Source organism: Oxyura jamaicensis, chromosome 5, assembly GCF_011077185.1.
Source record: "Oxyura jamaicensis isolate SHBP4307 breed ruddy duck chromosome 5, BPBGC_Ojam_1.0, whole genome shotgun sequence".
Taxonomy (NCBI): Eukaryota; Metazoa; Chordata; class Aves; order Anseriformes; family Anatidae; genus Oxyura; species Oxyura jamaicensis.
In genome coordinates, this window is record NC_048897.1 from 48,785,675 (window position 1) to 48,804,569 (window position 18,895).

Below are 18,895 nucleotides of genomic sequence, written 5' to 3' on the forward strand. Positions count from 1 at the left end.
TTCACTCCATTAAACTGATTCCTGTTGCTTCGTGGTAACATAAATGGGACTGAAGCAGTCTCCAGGACTTGATGTTTTTTGCGAAGGCTAGAAAAAAATCTTACTTGGATCAGAAGGGTAAAAATCCTCCAGTAAGCACTGACATTTCTTACAAAGTTACTTTAAAACTGATCTCATTCAATATTGTTTTTCAAAGCCCCAGTAAAGGTGTTTTAAGCTTACCTTTGCATGATGAATGTCGCAATCTGTAAAGCAAGTAGGTTTTAGGAAGAATGTCAGCAAAGCTGATGCACACCTGGTTAAAACAGTACACAGCAGGAAAATGGTGCGGTGGCCTGTCAGAAGCTCAGTACCAGACTCTCCATCCAGTAGCACGCCATCGGTACTGTAACAGCGTACATGCTTACGAGAGCTGCAGACAGCACCAGGCTTGCAGATGCTGTAGGTTCTTGATAAATCAAAGAAATGCTCCAAAACAAACGGGACAGTTCGAGGAACGTGCACACAAAGTAACGCACTTAACAGAGGCAGGCAGTTGCATAAATTTGGTACAGAACAAGAGGCTGTAACTTATTCTGCCAAAAACAAAATGAATCTGAAGAGGGTTAGAAAATCATAACACAAATCGGGGTCATACTGTTGCAAAACACCCTGGAATGTGTGAATTGGCTCAGCGTACTACTGAATAAGGGCTGAAGAACACACTGCCTGCAATAGCAGGGGACAGGATGTTACAATGCATTAGAGCCTAGCTCTACATTCCTGTCCATAAACAGGAATTCTGCACGTAAGTAATTCTAGTCCTCCATCTGGTACCAATCGAGCTCTCGGCTGGAATACCAGGGCCAGTTACCAGCACCGCTTTTAAGAAGGCTGGGTACCAGATGGAGAGAACCGGAGGACAGCAAGAGAAAATGATCACAGCTCTCTTCAGTCTGTTCTCAACTAGTTTATTCGGTTTACAGAAGACAAAAAAGGAGGGCAGAAATTGTAACCATCAAATAAAAGACCGCTGCTGCTGGAAAAAGAAAAAATTTAAAACTTCTGTAACCACACAGAAGACAAGTCAGTAGGAGGCGTACAACAAGGCAGGGAGGTTTAAATTAATTTTAGGAAAAACAAACAACAATCCCTCTCCAACTGTTGCAAGAACAGCAAAGAACTGTAGTGAACTACTTGATAAGCTCATCCTATAGGTGATATTAAATGTTTTAAGTTGGATTATACGTTTGCCAGGAATAATTCCTTTTGACAGTGAGCTGAAGCATGAGCTCTCTGAAAGGCCCTTCCACATCTGTTTCCACAATTCTGCATTTCCAGACACAGTTCATGGCCAACCAAGGATTTTTGCAGGTTATCGCCACTTGGCTATTTATGCTCCTGCACACCAAACAATCACTTTCCAAAAGCTGATTCCACTAATATTCTGTGTGAATTTCTGTGTGCTGTTAGAGGGCTGTACCTTGGGGTCTGACGTTTGTTCATTACCACTTCTGAATTCCATTACAAGGTTTGCAGATTTCTTTAAGATAATTTATGGTCACCAATGAAAACAATCATTTAACAGCTAAGCATGTAGTACACGGTCCTGTGACAAATTTTATCCAATAGGAAAAGCTCTTAAAGGTGAGGTGTAGAAGTAATAAACATGCTCCATGTAAACAGTGCTGGGCTTTATAACCCAATACCAAAACGGTTACAGAGCAGATCTCTTTGAAATCTATCCTAGTTAAAGACAGACAATTATTTACATCCTGCTACACATACACCAGCAGTAACTACACTGTAACTACTGATCTAGAGAAAGTACACTCACGTGCTAACGACGGGTGGTAGTGACCAGGATAAGCAAATCGCTGGAGAGATGACCCAAACCGGTCTTCAAGGAGACCTGTAATACTATAAACCAATTGCCAAACTCTGTTCTAACCTCTGCAAAGGTTGAAAAAATAAAAATTCTATCAAAGACAGGTGGGTTCCTCTCCTCCCACCCCTCCACCCTCAGTCATCAACCTCTCACTGTATTTGTGGAAGACTTCTTAGTGGTGTGGACACAGGTTACACACAGAAACTTGTTATATATATATACATATAAATATATATGGATACTGGAGGAAGAAAATAAAATTAATCCATTTGGACTTAAATTCCTTCTTCCTCCTAATTAGACATGTTCACGTTCATCAGTAGGTCAGAGGGGTTATCAGTGTGTCAGACCGCACACTGTTTTATACAAATTGTCTTTGAACCCAGAACAAGCACTTTGGTAAAAATCCTCCCAGCTTTCTTCCTGAAGCACATAACTGGTAACTTACTAGAGCTAACGAAGATCACCTAAGGTCATATTACAAATGCTAAAACTGAACTCAGTCCAATATAAAATGGCCAGAATAAAAAAATTCATATAAATAGTCATATATACACTTTGGTTACCAACTCTGTGGTTGACGGTTCTACAATGAGCTGTAACTTGGCAGCGCAAGTCACCTGTCCAACTATTAAAAAGAAAAAAAAATAGAATGCACCAAAAATAGTTAATGATCAGAATCATGCTGCTCCCCTCTAACCCGGAGGAGAGAATTTCAGCATTTCCTGGCTCGTCAGCCACACAGGCAATGGTGTCTCAAATGTTCCAGCAGCAAGAAAACCACTCGCAACGTCCTGCCTGCTGAAGGTTCTGGCTAGCACCATTTCTGTGCAAATTGTGGACGCTGGCTTGGCACTGCCACCCAACGCCATTACTAGAGTAAACTCTTACTTCTAGCATATAAACGTAGCATGAGCATGTTTTCCAACATGCAGATGGAAAATACAAAACAATAATAATAATACAAAGTGCTACAGATAGCCTAGAACAAAGGCAGATGCAGAAGCTCGGATGAATAAACGGGGTAGCCAAGAGGCGGGTCCGCAGCTTGCACAGTAAGGTTTCTCAGAAGAACTGGGTGTGCCTGGATGCTGTAGCGTTCTTCATCATCGTTCGTAGCATACAGCAGCTCCCAGGACAAATTTGCCCACTGACCCCGGATAGCTTCATCGTTAAGTTTTCCCACTTGTACTAACAATTCCTGGAGAGTGAGGACTCGCCCAGTGTAAATTCCCTTCAAAAACAAACAGATCAAAACGTTCAGTACATGCTGAAAAGAGACAACAATGCTCTAGTTACAAAGCACTACATTAAGCTTTGGGACTTCACATGCTACAATCACCGGCCCTCTAAAGTAGCAAGCTGTCTAAACTGGTCTCCCTGATTCAATTCTTCCATCCTGGAACACAATCAGCAATTTTTACTGCATCTGAAGAACAATGCCTTGTTATTTCCAACAACGGTGATGTCAGTTCCCGGCTAGTACAAACACAAATATGGTTGCACAGCTTTGTGTTTTGGAACACAATAATGGGGAGAGAAAAAAAAAACAAGCAATGGAAAAGAAAACCAAGCTTCGATGTTGCTAATCAGTAATTTTTCTTCTTACCATGTTTGGATCATGTCCCAACGAAAAAAGGTATGGCTTTTCCTGAAGAACTGCCTGCTGCCACTCAAGATCCGATACCAGCCCAATGTACCAATCGTTTTCGTATTCTTCCAGATAGTTAACGAGTTCTTTGAAGTTCTCAACTGGCCCCAGACTTGCTTTGTCAACCATCAGTTTAAAAGTGTATCTGAAAGGCATGGAAACCATCAGTTTAAAAGTGTATCATGAAAGGCATGGAAAGACCTACAGTAAGCATTGCTGCAAATGACAGGAGGAAGAAAGCCTCTCAGCAGTGCCAACTTTTAAGTTATCGCTTGTCAGCAGAGGAAGTAGAAGTTAGTAGGCACTGCTTTTAGCTCACCCAGACATGAAACACATTAGCTGAAACATCTTTCCTTCACCCCAAACTGTTACCTCTGCCTGATAATGGAAAGTGACAAACATTTAACTCCACCACAATTTGATTAGATGTTGTGTTTTCCCCCTTCAAAAGGCAGATTTCCAGTACTGGAGGCAGCTGCAGTGGGGAAGGGTCTAAAGAAGGCTATCACAGGCTTCATGGCTTAGGGTATGTATGTAGAAAGCAGCTAGAAAAATCTTTAAATGTTACTTTTAAGGTGAACTACTCTTAGTAAACTGATACTTTCAAAGCCCAGTACTCCTGTATCACTGTTGAAATCTGTGTCTGTTTACCTGAATGCTTTCAGGGCAAGCTGGAACAGCTCTGGTTTGCCCGTTAGCCAGTCCAAACCAACAGACCACGGGATGCCACCGGTGTATGCTCTGAACACATGGCTCGGGGCTGGCACAGTGTTATCCAGTCCAAACAGACCAAAACAACACGATAACACACCATGGACGTACAAATCTTTCAAAGCTTTGTCTTTCATCAGGTCTTCAAGTAAATTGGAGGGCTTTTCTGTCAGATGAAAAAAGTCCAGCTGACTCAAAATGAAATGGTACCACTCTTCTGGAAACCTCTGCCGCATTTCATTGACTTTTGAAGTAGGCACCGGGGCCGTTCGCCATTCCTCAGGGATGCTCAACAGCTCTGAGTAAGAGCAACTGAACTCTACCTGAGGTAAAATTTCTTCCTGCTTTCCTTTGTCTACAGCAGGAAGCCCAAGGACAACAGCCCTGTGTAATTTATCTTCTGGTGACATTTCCTGTGGGACATCTTGGCTCTGTGTTTCTACAGATCCTGGAATAGAGAGATGTGTTTTTGGTGTCATTCCCAAATGTCCTGGTTCTTTTCTGTCTCTCATTTTGCCCCTGGGTTCAAGATCAAAAATGTCACTATCGTCAGTCCAGTCCTCAATTGTATCAACACTAAAGCTATCTTCATCCCTCAGAGGCCTGGGTGTTTCTGCTGCACCGCTGTGCTGATTTTCTGGAAATGATCTTTTTTTGTTCTTGTCCGCACTGCTCAGGCTCTCCCATGTTTTTGATTTTTTATAACAATACTGGACAAGCATCCATACAAGCACTTTAATGAAATCATCTTTCAGATGCTTCAAATTCTCATGGGAGTCGATTATTCCAGATAACACATTCCTGGCATCGGAATATAGTCTCACAGGTAGAACAGTACAAGGAGTCAAAATGTGTCCAAAATGGTCATTAGGAGAGAGAATCTTTGTGTGCTCCTGGTGTTCGAAGGCCATTTCAAAAATCTCATCAACTCTGTGAGCTTCAGCAGCATGACAGGACGTTTCCTGCAATTCTAGCCCCTAAGGCACAAATGAGAACAATTTGGGTTTAGTCTTCACCAGTACTTACGCTTAAATACTAGCAAGTTCTGTTTTCTTGCAACATTTTTCTCCACAGATGAAGATGTGCTCCATTATCACTACTTCCAGAAGCGAGTTACCTACAAATCTAACCAGATATAATGATAACCCCAAAGCACTCACTACACTGTTAGGCACAGATAAGAGTCTTATGAAGAAGCCAACAACTTCGCCTCATGCAGATCTGTATTAACTAGCTTACTACAAATGTTATGTTACAAGATGACAATTTCACAACTGCTAAGCACGGCAGCTCTAAGACCAGTTAATATAAAAGTAACACTTATCTTAAAAAAATGACTGTAACATCAGGTAAATTAATGACATTGCATAAGTAACATATAAGTTACTTATACAGTAAGTTAATCCTCAGCATGCACTTACCTTAATGTTAACACCACAGTAAGTGAAGCCTTTTTCTAGCACCAATATCCACATCAGTCTATCCTGAAAACGGCACAGGTAATGTGATCCAGGTAGAGAGAGACCTAGACAAGAAAAAAAATAAAAAATAATAATAATAAAAAAAAATACCCAGAAACTGTGGTATAACTGTAGCATTAGATCAATGAAAGCCTTTTCCACATGCCAGCTAAGGAATGACTGTGTACACAAAACATTCAACATAAAAAAATAATTAAAACTGGCAAATTAGTACCCTAGAATCTTAAAGGAATTATCTGCAAAGGTAGATATTGAAATTGTGCTATCTTTGCAAACACTATGGAAAAGTGGGGAACCCTTACAGAACCACAGGACTACAGTATTCATACTGGACCAGGGTTAAGCAACCCCACCCTCAGTTCCCCTTGTGGACGTGACTTTCACGATTCAAGATCATCTTTAGCTGCATTTCCAAGTGCACAGTTCCCACAGGGGTCACTTGGAGATCTAAAATTCTTCTGACTGCTGAATACAGTAAAGAATCATCCACTAGCACATGGGTACCTTGATGGCCCTATTTACTGTGGAGTACAGAGCTTACTTGTCATGGGGGAAATAAAAATCTAACTCAACAGGAATTGGTACCTACACTACCAGCACTACCAGTTCCTAAATTAATTTGTCTGCATTCTGGAGTGATTAGAAATATCCCCCAGGATGCAAAATGCAGAGGGCTGCAGAACTGTCAGATTACCAATGACATGGTGTTGTACCCATTTTACAGATACATAAATAGAAGCAGAGAAATAAAGATCTACATTTTCAAGAGCACCTACTTCTAAGAGCTTCTCTTTAAAGATATGTGAGCCAGTATCATACACATTTAATGTTAAAATTAAATGGCTTATGTCCAAAAAAACGAAGTATTGTTTTTCTCTTCTACCTATTTCAGTAAAAAAGACAATGCCAAACTTCTGAGCAACTGGTGGTTATAATCTCTTTAAGTTACAGCCTACTGTCAGCTCCTCCAACACAATGGTGCTGTTCTTAGCATGGTAAGGTACCTTTAGTGCCAGCTTACAACTTGCTTCTGCTCTCTCTCACATCCGAGTGATCACTCACTTGTAGGGAGAATTTCAGTTTTAGAATGTTGTAAAATGGAATTAGTGAAACCAACCATTAATCTCTAGTTAAAATTTAAGTAACCTCTTCTAGCCCAGTGAGCTAATGAAGTGCATTTTCTTGCTAACATTTTGGCAAGATTTTAATATTTTTCTTGCTAGCTATTAAAGCTACTAAAACTCCTTAACATAGAAAAAAGTATGATTTTAAATTATAATACAGACACACAAAGTGGTATGTCTTCAAATTTTAACTCATCAGAGAACACAACATTTTTTCTTGCTTGAAGATGTTCATTCACAGATTTTCCCATTAAAGAGAAGACATTTTTCCCATAAAGACTGATGTTTTAAATTATTTAATCTGAGGTCACCACAGTCATAATGGCAATGGGGAAATAGAAAAACACACGCACAGAGGCTGATCTAGTAGACCGTGAAGCATCTCTCTATTTAGAGAAAAAACTGACTAGTTTTTAATACCTTTCCACCTGTACTAAAACTGCAGCAATATTTCCTAGTAAAGCACTTGCATACATTCTTCAGGAAAGAAGTGATTAAGGTTAACTTCGACTCTCTTTAAACATCAGTCCAACTTTTCCAGTTGCAAGCCATTTTCTAAGAGGCTTATGTAAATGTTTATGTTTTGTCAAAGGGCAACGAGCTCTTGATTATTTATGTTATACAAAGACTGTTTCTCTAGAAAATGAGTTTGCTATTTTAACAGTTATCCTGTCTCCAGCTGGGAAAAAAATCAGCATTTCTTCACCTCTGTTTATATAAATCTGTGAAATACCCATCGTGATGTCTTTCACAGGTTTTAAGACCAGAAATGTTGTTACAACCTCACCCTGACTGCCTGCATGAGATATGACGTCTCATCAACTGTTTTTGGTCTCAGCTGTGTACTGCTAGTTAGTCTGTAACATGCGTTTTACAAACATCCAGTCCATATCCACCCTACCTACCTAATGTATCCAAATTAACAAAATCACTTTCTGGTCCTTGAACAATGGAACTGATGAAAACAAAAGCACATACGTAAACTCTAAGAGCAGTTTGAAACCTCCTCCTCTTCATTGTTAAGAGAACTTCTCGATACACTTGCCTCTAATTAGGTGACATAAATCCATAGCACCTTTTTTGTTCAGCACAGAAAGATTAGGATTGATACTGTTTCATCACGGCTTTGTTTCTGCTTATTTTAAAGACAACAAAGAATTACTTTCTCACAAGAACATATGAAGCAGAGAGGTATGAGAAGTAACCACTTTTTCTTGAAATGAACAATCGCTGAATATCAGATTTAACCTACGCATTTGAAATATGGTTTCAATCAGATGCTGATTCTCCTATTCCCCAGCAAAATCACATTTCTCAAAATATTTATATACATTCCATCACAGTGCTGCTAGCACACCTACCTAGGCTACCGGCTGCTAATGCAGACTGCAGAGCAACAGCCAGACTTGGAACCATCTGCTGGTAGTACACTGTATCAGAGCAAACACATGCTGTGGCGCCCACCGGTCCTGGCCAGCTTCGGATAGGCCTAGGAAACCCGATCAGAAATACCGGTAGTGTGAAGAGTGGCAACAGCGGAGAAGAAAGGAGAGCAGAGAGGGCGATGAAGATCAGCAGGATTGGGAAGAAAACCACATTCAGTGTGATTAAGGTGGCGGTAGATTTGCGACGTTGTTTTTTCTCTGTCCATGATGTCAAAAGAATGGCTATAGCAAACTGCAGCTTGGAGACAAACTGAAGCAGTCGATCCCGTAGGATACCAACCTGCAAGACACGTACAACAAGCACGTGCTTATTTATACTCTGTATCAGAACACATTCAGCACGGCTAAAGCTGCCTTATCTAGAAGAATTATAAGAAAATGAAGTGTGATTATCATTGACAATGATAATTACAACAATTACCAGCAAGAGTCTGATTCCTGTATCAAGGCTCCTGTTCCACCAGAGGTCTGGGCTGAGCACCAACATTTGTGCCACTGACACAACCACTATGTCCAGCAGGGCATTTTCTGTGTTCTGCCATACCTAAAATGGAGACACGTTAGACATACATTTTAAAATGAATTTCTCTTCTCTCTGCTTTCCTGACATGGAATATTTCTTCCAAGTCATTTTAATACTTAAGCCACGTAGAAGAGAATTTCTTAGGCTAATGTAATTAAATTTTGAATTACCATCCTAAATATTCTTGTGAATCCAATGCAAACAGACACAGAATGAAGATTTTGTAGCGAACGGTCTAGTGACAGGAATGCTATCATAGCAAATGGAGACACTGTAATTGAAACAGAAGAATAACTGATTTCCTTTCAAAACACAATTAAAGTTTACAGAGGTAAAGTCTTATTGCAGAATGGAAATCTTAGTGTAAAAAGAGAATTCCTCCCTTCATTATTACAAACTCCTCTCTGTATTACATTTCCAGGATATCAAACAATGTATTTGCACTAATGGCCCGAGACTGCAACCATTTATGTCAATGCTTAGTTTTTACTTATTACATCGCTTGTTTCCCCACGGATAATGGCAATACTCATATTAACAAGTAAAAATAAACCTGGAATAGTGCTCATCAATCCACTTCCCCAAAATAACATTTTTAAAATGAAATTAAATTAATTTAGGTCAAATTTTGGTTCCTCCGAAGTAAACAAATTTGTCCCTATCTCTACCAGCAAGGGTTCCTTTTAACTAAGTAAGGAGTATAGTCAGCTTGAAGACTTCCAGTTCATTTTATTTACCAAGTACCTGTGTTAAAACCTAGAAGAGACATTTTTTTTCAAAAGCGAATACTGATGTTGTAAACAAAATCCTTTAAAAGGCCTTGCTTTCTGAGATGAAGTTTTTCAAAGCTCATTTTCTTACGTTTGCCTCTTAAAAAAAGCAGTTATCACTTTCAAATATTCGGAACCGGTACTTATTACCTCAATGCATAATCAAGCAAAACATCAACCAGTATTTTCAACTACTTGTTTTTTCTTAGTTCATTCACAGTCTTGCATGTACAGTAATTCTAGTGTTGTTTCAATCTCCCTATAACATCATCTAACAAACAACAGATAGCGTGTATTCCTACCTAGTGTTAGTAAAATCCTCCTGACAACACCAACTTTCATTAGCCTTCTTTGCTTCTCCATGAACACAGTCACAGTCCTGATATCCTTTGGATAAAAGGGGTTTCGGAAGGTTCCAAACAAGTACACTCTCTGAATCTCTCTAAGAATCCACATAATTACAAGTAATACAATCAGGATGTAACTTGCTATAGCCTGAGGACTGGCTTTGGAAAATGATGAAAAGCCTGCAAATTGATGCAGCAGGCCAGCTTCTATGAGAGCAAGCGTCAAAACAGTCAAATAAAAAATAAATTCCCTCCACCCAAACTGTATTCTAAGACCACTGTGCATATATTTAGATTTTCTGGAGGCTAAATGGCTGATCATGATGTGTTTGAAGGCAAAACCAATCTCGCTTAGGTTAAGACTCAGTATGAACCCAAATCCAGTCATGAAGAGGATCACACCGAGAGTGCTGGGAATGAAATACGATGCTATTGCTGTTCCAGCAGAAATGAGAAACATTACTAATAACCTGTGAAGGAGAAAATAAAAAAGATTTGCTTGAAAAGAAAAAGGTTATAAACAACATTGCTATATTTTATCATTATATAAACAAAATTTACTTTGTGTTACTTGACATAGGTGAACCTCCTAGTCCAAACTCCAACAGTTGTTCCATTCCCCACAGAAAAAGTGCGTCAAGCGGGGGCAGAATTCCCATTGCCCACAAGAACGGCAGAAAAAGAAATACGATGTGCAAAATCTGGTTTGTCTGCTCTATAATGGGTGCGTTGACAGCAAACCTGGAAAGAAGAAATGCATTTGACTTCTGTGAAGGAAAACATAGCCGATGTGTGGGAAGGCTTTTTGTTTAACTAGTACAGTAAATCCAGAATTATAAACATTACACATTCAATCTACAAAACCTCAACTGCTATTTTTTTAAAAGGAAAAATAAGCACATAAATTCATGCTTGGGGCAGTAATACATCAGCTAGAACACTGGAACACTGGCTAGTTTTTTTGTTATTAAAAAATTTGGAAGCTTTCAAATTACACAGATGAGCCAAATGTTCTAAGTATCCTAGTTATTTTGATACTGTTGTGACTATAAACTTAGAAATACTTGTGCAAAGAAAAGTCTAGAAGCTCTAAAACCTCAAACATTTTACCAAAAAAAAGTTAAGTATTATATCAAAACCACATAAACAAAACTTTTATGCAAGTCCAAGATCCAAGATGCAAGCGTTAACACTGAAAGAATTGGCACATTGCCTGCACATCAAGGCATCTACTCTCTTTAAGAAAGTAAAATGTAATTTTGTACATAAAAGCTTTTAAATCTTTCTGTAAAAAAAATATAAAAATCAGTATTAGAAGTCCGCATACATCTTAATCGTAGTTCATCAGCAAGCTCATTTACTTAACGGTGGACTGCAAAGATACTTGACTTCTCTCTACTTCTTAGTAAATAAATAAGGAAGCCTCGAAAGAATTTGGTAAGGAATTTAAAGGTTTTTCTCTTCCTGAATTCAGATGGAAGAACTGGGGTCCAAGAGAAGAAGCAACTAGGGTAAAGACATCTCCAAGTGCAAAACTAGTAAAATCAAACATGCTTTTTAAAATGGTTTTGAAGTACCCCAACTACAAAATACGTACATGTGGCAAAGTGATATTAATGTCACCTGACAAGGAGAAAGAATGCATAAAGTAAAACTAAAAGCATCTTGCTTTAAGAGATTCTACAAATGCTTCAGCTAAGACATTCATCTGAAAAATGGAAATATAAAACAGTCTCCCATTTGCACAATGATGTAGTTCTTTCTTATTACTAAAGCATTTAAAAACCCAAGTTCAAGATCCACAAAACAAACACACAGCAAGGTTCACAGTGGTTTATCCACTCATTAAAAGCCAAATTCCTGGTGTTTTGGCCTGTAATTTATAATCCTCTGCAGTGACTTTGCACAGACTAAATTAGAAAACATTGCAGGACAAAATTTGGATATAAATCTGGTACTCCTGAAGTTTGCAGTGTTTAAATTTACAGTTCCAGATCAGGAACATATTTTTGAGAACATATTCTTTAAAAGGTTGTTGACGCAAATGCTCTTGTACAAAAATACTGAAAACAGTAGAAGACAATTTTAGCTGTCCCTAACTTAGAAGCCTCTCAAGGGCTCTCCCGGGGGCTTCTGAATTTATATGGAACACTAGAAAAAATTAAAAACAACTTTTTATGCATGATGTAGCGCATCATTGTCTGCTAAATGCCCTTCTAGATTCTTTTGGACTCCCTACAGTTGATTAAAACCTCAGATTTCTTCTTTCTTATTAAAATATATACACAATAACCATTACTTTAATTAGCAAAATGCTGCATTAGCTTTACCTGTGTGCAAGATCCACTGCAATGAAGACAAAAATGTAGAAAGGTCTCATCAGAGCAGTGATTTCGTATGTATCCAGTGCTTGGAAAGTAGCAGTTTCGGTAGCTGTGTTTATGATTAGCGAATACTCTGCTATACATACAGTCACCCATCCAAATACAAAGATCGTAACAGTCCCTCCAATGTTGCTATACAGCAAGGTTATTCTGTTTGGCAGCAGATACCAAGTTCCCAGCCCACACAATACCCCTGCCAGAAACGAATGAAATACAGTGTTGATTATATACTTCTTGCCAGGAATAATAAATTTTACTGTCTCTGAACCTACACAGCTGGAAAATTCAAACTCATCTTCATCTGTTAGTGTATTCTGAATTTGCATTCTTTCTACTGTCACTGTTTTCTGTTTTGCATATATATTTGCCATCTGAAGAATAAGTGCGGTAACAAACATCAGTCCTCCTGAAAGTGCTGCAGTGTAATAGTCTTTCATAATGTCTAACTGGTACAGAAGCGTTCCTACTCCTCCCAAAACCCATGGCATCAAGAAAAGAATAATCTGATTCACATATATGTAAGGAGGGGCACAATAGCCTAATTTAAACCGGGGACCTCCCAGCACAGTCTGTGGAAAGCGCTTCAAGAAGAACTCCTGCTTGTAATCATTCAGCAGAGGTACATCTGGACCCATTCTTATTACTCAGGAATGCTGGATGAGTATCATTTTTCCTGTAAAAGAACAGAAAGAAAAAGAAGGAAACATTACCGAATCTGGAATGCAAAACTTCACCAGGGAATCTTTCTGTCCTATTTTCATTTACCAAAATGTAGTGGATTTCTAACATGTTAGTGTTAGTAAACATTATCTTAAAGCATCCACAGAATTTGCTACCAGAATACAACTACTAACCAAACACCTAAGATGGAAAAAAGACTATATAAAATAAAGAATTTTTAAAAATCGTTTCTACGCATCAGCATTTTTAGTGTCATAGGATCATCACAGAACAGCCTGGGTTGGTAAGGGCCTTAAAGCCCATCTGGTTCCAACCCTGTACCACAGCAAGGATACCTCCCACTAGACCAGGCTGCCCAAAGCCCCATCCAGCCTGGGTCTGAACAGTTCCTGGCAGCCTTTGGCAGGGCTTCACCACCCTCCGAGTAAAGAATTTCCACCTAGCATCCAATCTAAACCTCCCCTCTTTCAGGTTAAAATCATTCCCCCTTGTCCTATCTGCCTGTGTAAAATGTCCTCCCTACATAGCCTAGTCACAGAACAGGATCTCAGTGTGCAAAGTACCACATGAGACAGCCAACAAACAGTTCACTTTTTGTATCCTAAAACATACAAAATAAAAAAGAAATAAACACTATACTTGTGAGTTGTAGCAGAATTGGCACATCAACATCTTCTTTATGTCAATGGAGAAAGCTGAAAACAGGGAAAAAAACATGCCTGTAAACCTTCACAGTGAATCATCAAATAAAAATCAGATACGAATACTCATTTAGAGGGCATCAGGCAATGTAGAACTAATGAACGCAAGAAGGTTCAAATATACGGCATTCAAATATAATTTTATGCTACTGGTCTCAAAAGCAAAAACCCATGAATGACAGGTACGAATATTCCAGGTAAGACACAGGCTGAAAAACAGCACAAAGACTGCAATGCAAAAGAATTTCATAATTACTACTTTAAAAAAGAGATGCTGAATTTTATTGTGCAAGTATTGAAATTCTGACTGCCTTCTACTGGACCTGTATGCCTCATGAACACCCATTAGCTATCACTGCCGATATAGTAAAAATAAACTCTTTACTGCCATGGAGTTTCCAGCCACCGTGATTTCTTTGTTCTACAAAACCAAATACTTTCAGGTGCTTTTGAACACATTTTACTCCTCACGTTTAAACAGATACTCATGATTTGACTGCAGGCAGATACTTGTTATCACAGATCTAAGCTAGAAACAGCGCCAATGAGATATCTTTAAGGCCATTGATAGGCATCATCACAAATGGAAATCTGCTTTTAGGGTACACCAAGTCAACACACACCGTAATGAAAAGCAGGATCCTACAGGCTTGTTAACCAGTCTCCATGAACACTGGGGATTTTGTTTAATTGCAAAAATTCCAAAATGGAGTCTGTAAATATAGAACATGAAATACTGAAACCATAAAGATTTTTTGATCTTATTATTTCAAGCCTTTGTAAGTTTTCTTTGTTTTTAAGGGAAGGAGAAGGCAGTAGCCAGTCATAATGGAAAAGACACATGTTGACAATGGAGAGGGAAATTCATCGCAGCCAATTCAAGAATTTGAAAGTGTAACATGGACACACCCAATTAAAAACAATTTTAAAATGTAATTAAAAAAATAACAATTCAGACAATCTTGTCTATAAAAAGAAACACTGCCTAAAGAGCTACATATGCATGAAAAAAAGTTGCTCTGAAAGTTAAACACAGTAGATTTATATGTATGTGAAGGACAGAAGATGAGTTTAAAAGAAATGTAGAACCAAAAGGTGCACAGTTTTCCCTTAAAAACAGTTTTCTGGCAGCCGTGATTTTCTGCTCTCTCTAAAAAGGTCTATTTTTGTTTCACGCTTTAGCTTGCATTTGTGTTTGTCAGTTTATATTGCTAACAAAATGTTAACAAAACATTCCTCTCACAGTTTCTGTGTAAACAATAGACATCTTTGCGCGAGACAAAATCTATGCACATAAACAATATAGTTCTACTTGGCTGTACTCCAAAACCTAAGAAGAGCCATAAAAAGAAGTTAGTTTATTTATAAACGACAAGTCCAAGACTTAAGCTCAAGAAATATGGAGATGATACTGTCAGCTATCCTCCTGGCTTCCAAATAGTCAGGTAACGCGTTAGGACTTCAAAGAAGCACTCATGCATGTCTCGTTATTTCTGTGCAAAGCCCTAGCAACAAGACTCCACACATTAGTAAGTGTTTACAGGACCTGGCTTCAATATACATTCCTAACATACAGGCCTGGCCCGACTGTGACAACTTGCCTGGTTACCCAAACAGTCTGCACGACAACAGTTTGTCATCACCGGCAGGAATCTAAGTGACTTAGATACTATTGTAACACAGATGATAAAAGGACTTTAACACCATAAAACCATTTAATGTGTTATCCCCGCAATATCCTTCCTATGTCCATAAAAGAAAGTGAGACAACACAAATCTTGCATAGGTTCAGGCAGCAATTCACATGAAGGCGTGAATTTTTTTCTAGGTAAACATCATCCTTCATATACACCGATGACAGATCAGTGCGGTTTGGTTTTATTTCAAGCAGATTACAAGAGAACATGTGTACAGCTCTCAGTCATCTAAGCCGCTGAAGCGGGTAAGGCTTAAAACTACTTACCTAGGTGGTCTTCTTTTCACCCGAGACCAAGTAAGGGTTATAAGCCACCTGCTAGCACACCACGGACAAATGCAAGCATGAAAGCTGCGGGGGAAGCTACAGACAGCCCCTGCCTAGGCAAATCCAGATGCACCTGTGCAAACCTACACGCTAAAATGCCCACCTTTCCACCCATTTCATGGTTAAAGATGCAGCTCTATGCCAGACTGGCTTCCCACCCATGGAGATGGTTGGGAACCTCTCCCCAGCAGTGCTGACACCAGACCCCCGGTAGAAAACACAGCCTTTTTGGCTGCCGGGCTCCTATCACGGGGAACACATCCCCAGGCGATGAGATGACCCCCAGACCACCTCTGGACCACCTCCAGGACCACCTGCAGCCCCCTGCACCTCTGCACCTGACGAAGCAGGCCCCCCAGCAGGTTAAGCATGCTTGCTGCCCAGCGACCTCTCCCCCAGCATTTCTGCAGGGCAAAGAAATCCAGCAACCTGCCAGGCTGCCAACAAACACCCCTCTGCTGTTTTTTAACTACGGAGAGGACAGGGGGCTGGCTACCTGGGGGTAGAAACAGAGGGGAGGCAACGCCGGTCTGGCAGAGCCGGCCCCCGGCTCGCCCCTCTCCGCCTGCTCCAGGGAAGGGCCCGGCTGCTGCTGCACCCCCCGGGATGGCCGTACCCCCTCTTCGTCCCCGGGGGGCAGGTGTCTGCACCTCAGCAGCCGGGGCCGGCAAGAGGCAGCCGTGATGAAGATTGCCTCCGTGAGGCGGGCACCTACCTCTGGCCCGGGCTCGGAGCAGCTCAGGGGATTTGCGGGGCGGTGGGGAGAAGGGGGAACGGGGCTGAGCCTGCGGCGGCAGGAGGAGGAGGAAGGACGGTGGAGCGCTCCCCCCTACACACACACCCCGGCCCCACGGCCTTCCGGAGGGAGCGCGAACGGCACAGGCCGCGGTCGAACGCTCCTCCCCGCCGGCGGGGCCCCTCCGCCCGGGTGCTGCTGCCGCTGAGGACGGCGGGGAAGGAGGAGGAGGAGATGATGGGGGAGGAGGCGGTGGCTATCGGCAACGCCGCGGCCCGGCCTCACGGCGGCGGCGGCGCCCCCTCCCCTTAGCCCCCGCCGCCATTTTGTCTCCGCCTGAGGGACGAGGCCGCGCGGGGCGCCCGGGCTGCCCGGGGGAAATGGCCCCGGCCTGAGAGGGCTCTGCCCCGGGCGGCCTCTCGATGGGGTTGGCACACGGGCTGCGAGGCGGTGGCGAAGGGCTGGCCGCCTTCCCGCCCCCTCTGCGGATCGTTTGGCCCCGGGGCAGGCCGGTGCTCAGCGCCACCGCTTCCCTCAGAGACGCTGTGTCTTTCCACACATAGCTGTCGTCTTCCCATTGTAAAATCACACGTGAGGGACCTGTGGCCTTCTAGCCAACTCCCAGAATTAAATGTGGAGAGAATCCCTCAGCCCGCACAAGAGTTGTGCCCGGGGGTGGCCGCTGCTGACTGTCCCAAATCCTGTAGTGCCGCTCTTGGAGCGTTTTCCCCTTTCTCTGATGAATTCATTGCCTCAGCTTTCCTCAGGTTTCTTTCTGTCCCTCTGAGAAATGCCATTAAAATGTCTGAGGCTGTTTTTTCATCACCTATTCACTTATTTCTAATTTTCCCATAATAACAGATTGGTCAGACACTTTTCCCATAATAACCAGACTTGTCTGTTAATCCTTAAGTCTGACTTTTTTACACAAATATTCAATTCACAACATACTAATACTAAATTAAAATATTTAGCACAAACACTCAATCCAACATACTAATACTAAATTAAAATATTTAGCACAAACAATCTACAGCATTCTGAAATCATTAAAATAAAATATGTTTCTCATGTGGACATTAGTCACGTTAATGGTCTTTCTCAGTTTATGTAAATCAAACTAAACCAAGATGAAAATACCGGTTCTAGCCTCAGGTATAGGAAGGTGCATTCTCAGTTTTCTTTTAGGTTAAATAAATGGTAACATTCACTGGCAAGTTGAAATTTAATTCTATACTTTAAATACTTTTATATACTTTTTAAAATACTTTTCCTAATTTAAATCCTTAATGCAATACTACTTAATATTTCAAATTATGCATATTAAACATTGACAATATTTAATAGAGTGAGCACGATATAATTTATATCTGATAATACTAAAATGTATAACAGTATTCAATAGGACGTGCATAAGTCTACTTTAATATCCATGTTATGACAAAGACTATATAAATTCTTAGAAACAATTACATCGGTTTTAATCGGAATCCCTAACAAAATTTAACACACTGGCATATGCTTAAAACTTCAGATAGACCAGAAGGATTTCTGTTATAAATTTAATTTGAATTAGAAGCATTATAACCTTTTTGTAAGCTTGTTAAACTTTATTATTGACAGACAATAAAAAGACAGATTGGGGTATCCAGTGTAAAACCTTGGGAACACTACCAAAACAAAATGCTGATTAACATTTACTGAGTTTATTCTAAATGAAGTTCAATGGTATAAATAATAATAAGGGTCCAGCCTGCTGGAAGATAAATCTCAAGCTGCATGTGTTGTCTAGGTTCCTTGACTTAAGATTTATTCACGCTGACCTTGAAATGTATCTCTGGCAATCTGATTAAAACTAAATGTAAGGTAAATAGCTTCTCTGTACAATTCACTAAGGTCTGTAGCAGGTATTTACTTTTTGGCTGATGAGTTTCATCCAGTCCTCGTTTACCAAATCAACTACAGTTTTATAAAGGTGATGATTCTGTTCTGGAATATGTAAATCCTAAATAAGAATTGCAGGGGAAAGCAGACATTAGCTTTATTTCTTCACAAGCTCTGCAGTTTGTGTTTCAAAGCTCAGAGAAGGGTTCTCGCCTACCTTCATTTCCTATAATGTCTCATACTCAAAAGAATAAATGAGAATTTCAGTCAGTACAAACTTCAAGCTTTTTAATGGAAAGGGGAGCATGCTAATTTATTTCTCTGAAAGTTCTAAGAGTTTTCCTGGTCATATAAAATAAAACTTACTAAATAGAAAAGTGTTCAAAGTAAATTCTGCCAACCTCTGGCTGCCTTTTCCAGATTATCATAGAATATATAACTGCAAGCATGTGAATAGTCCTACTGGAACTAGTAGGAGTCTTCATCTGCTTAAGTTAGGATGTACATAAACCATTTGCAGACTTACAACTTGTTTTTTGGCCTGCTTCTTTTCAGTTTGTGAAAGGG

The 18,895-nt window shown here is 40.3% G+C and overlaps 1 protein-coding gene across 1 annotated transcript; it reads right to left on the minus strand.

Annotated features, from left to right (window-relative positions):
* Window positions 1-934: 934 nt before the first annotated feature.
* PCNX4 (pecanex 4) lies at window positions 935-16,790 on the minus strand. The gene is made up of 12 exons (XM_035327993.1): window positions 16,424-16,790; window positions 13,624-13,679; window positions 12,250-12,976; window positions 10,481-10,660; window positions 9,875-10,389; window positions 8,973-9,073; window positions 8,701-8,823; window positions 8,196-8,559; window positions 5,651-5,754; window positions 4,170-5,206; window positions 3,477-3,663; window positions 935-3,101 (listed from the first exon to the last, which is right to left on the minus strand). Exons 3-12 carry the CDS (start codon window positions 12,936-12,938, stop codon window positions 2,850-2,852), a joined length of 3,552 nt encoding a protein of 1,183 aa, XP_035183884.1. The 5' UTR covers window positions 12,939-12,976; window positions 13,624-13,679; window positions 16,424-16,790; the 3' UTR covers window positions 935-2,849.
* Between the last annotated feature and the right edge of the window lie 2,105 nt (window positions 16,791-18,895).

What these genes read in the sequence shown, in the direction of transcription:
- PCNX4 (XM_035327993.1), bottom strand. Translation starts at nt 12,938, where the DNA reads ATGGGTCCAGATGTACCTCTGCTGAATGATTACAAGCAGGAGTTCTTC. An exon ending in CCTATGTCAAGTAACACAAA is followed by an intron (nt 10,390 to 10,480) that starts GTAAATTTTGTT and finishes TCTCCTTCACAG; the next exon opens with GTTATTAGTAATGTTTCTCA. An exon ending in CTTGCCCTGAAAGCATTCAG is followed by an intron (nt 3,664 to 4,169) that starts GTAAACAGACAC and finishes CATGCCTTTCAG; the next exon opens with ATACACTTTTAAACTGATGG.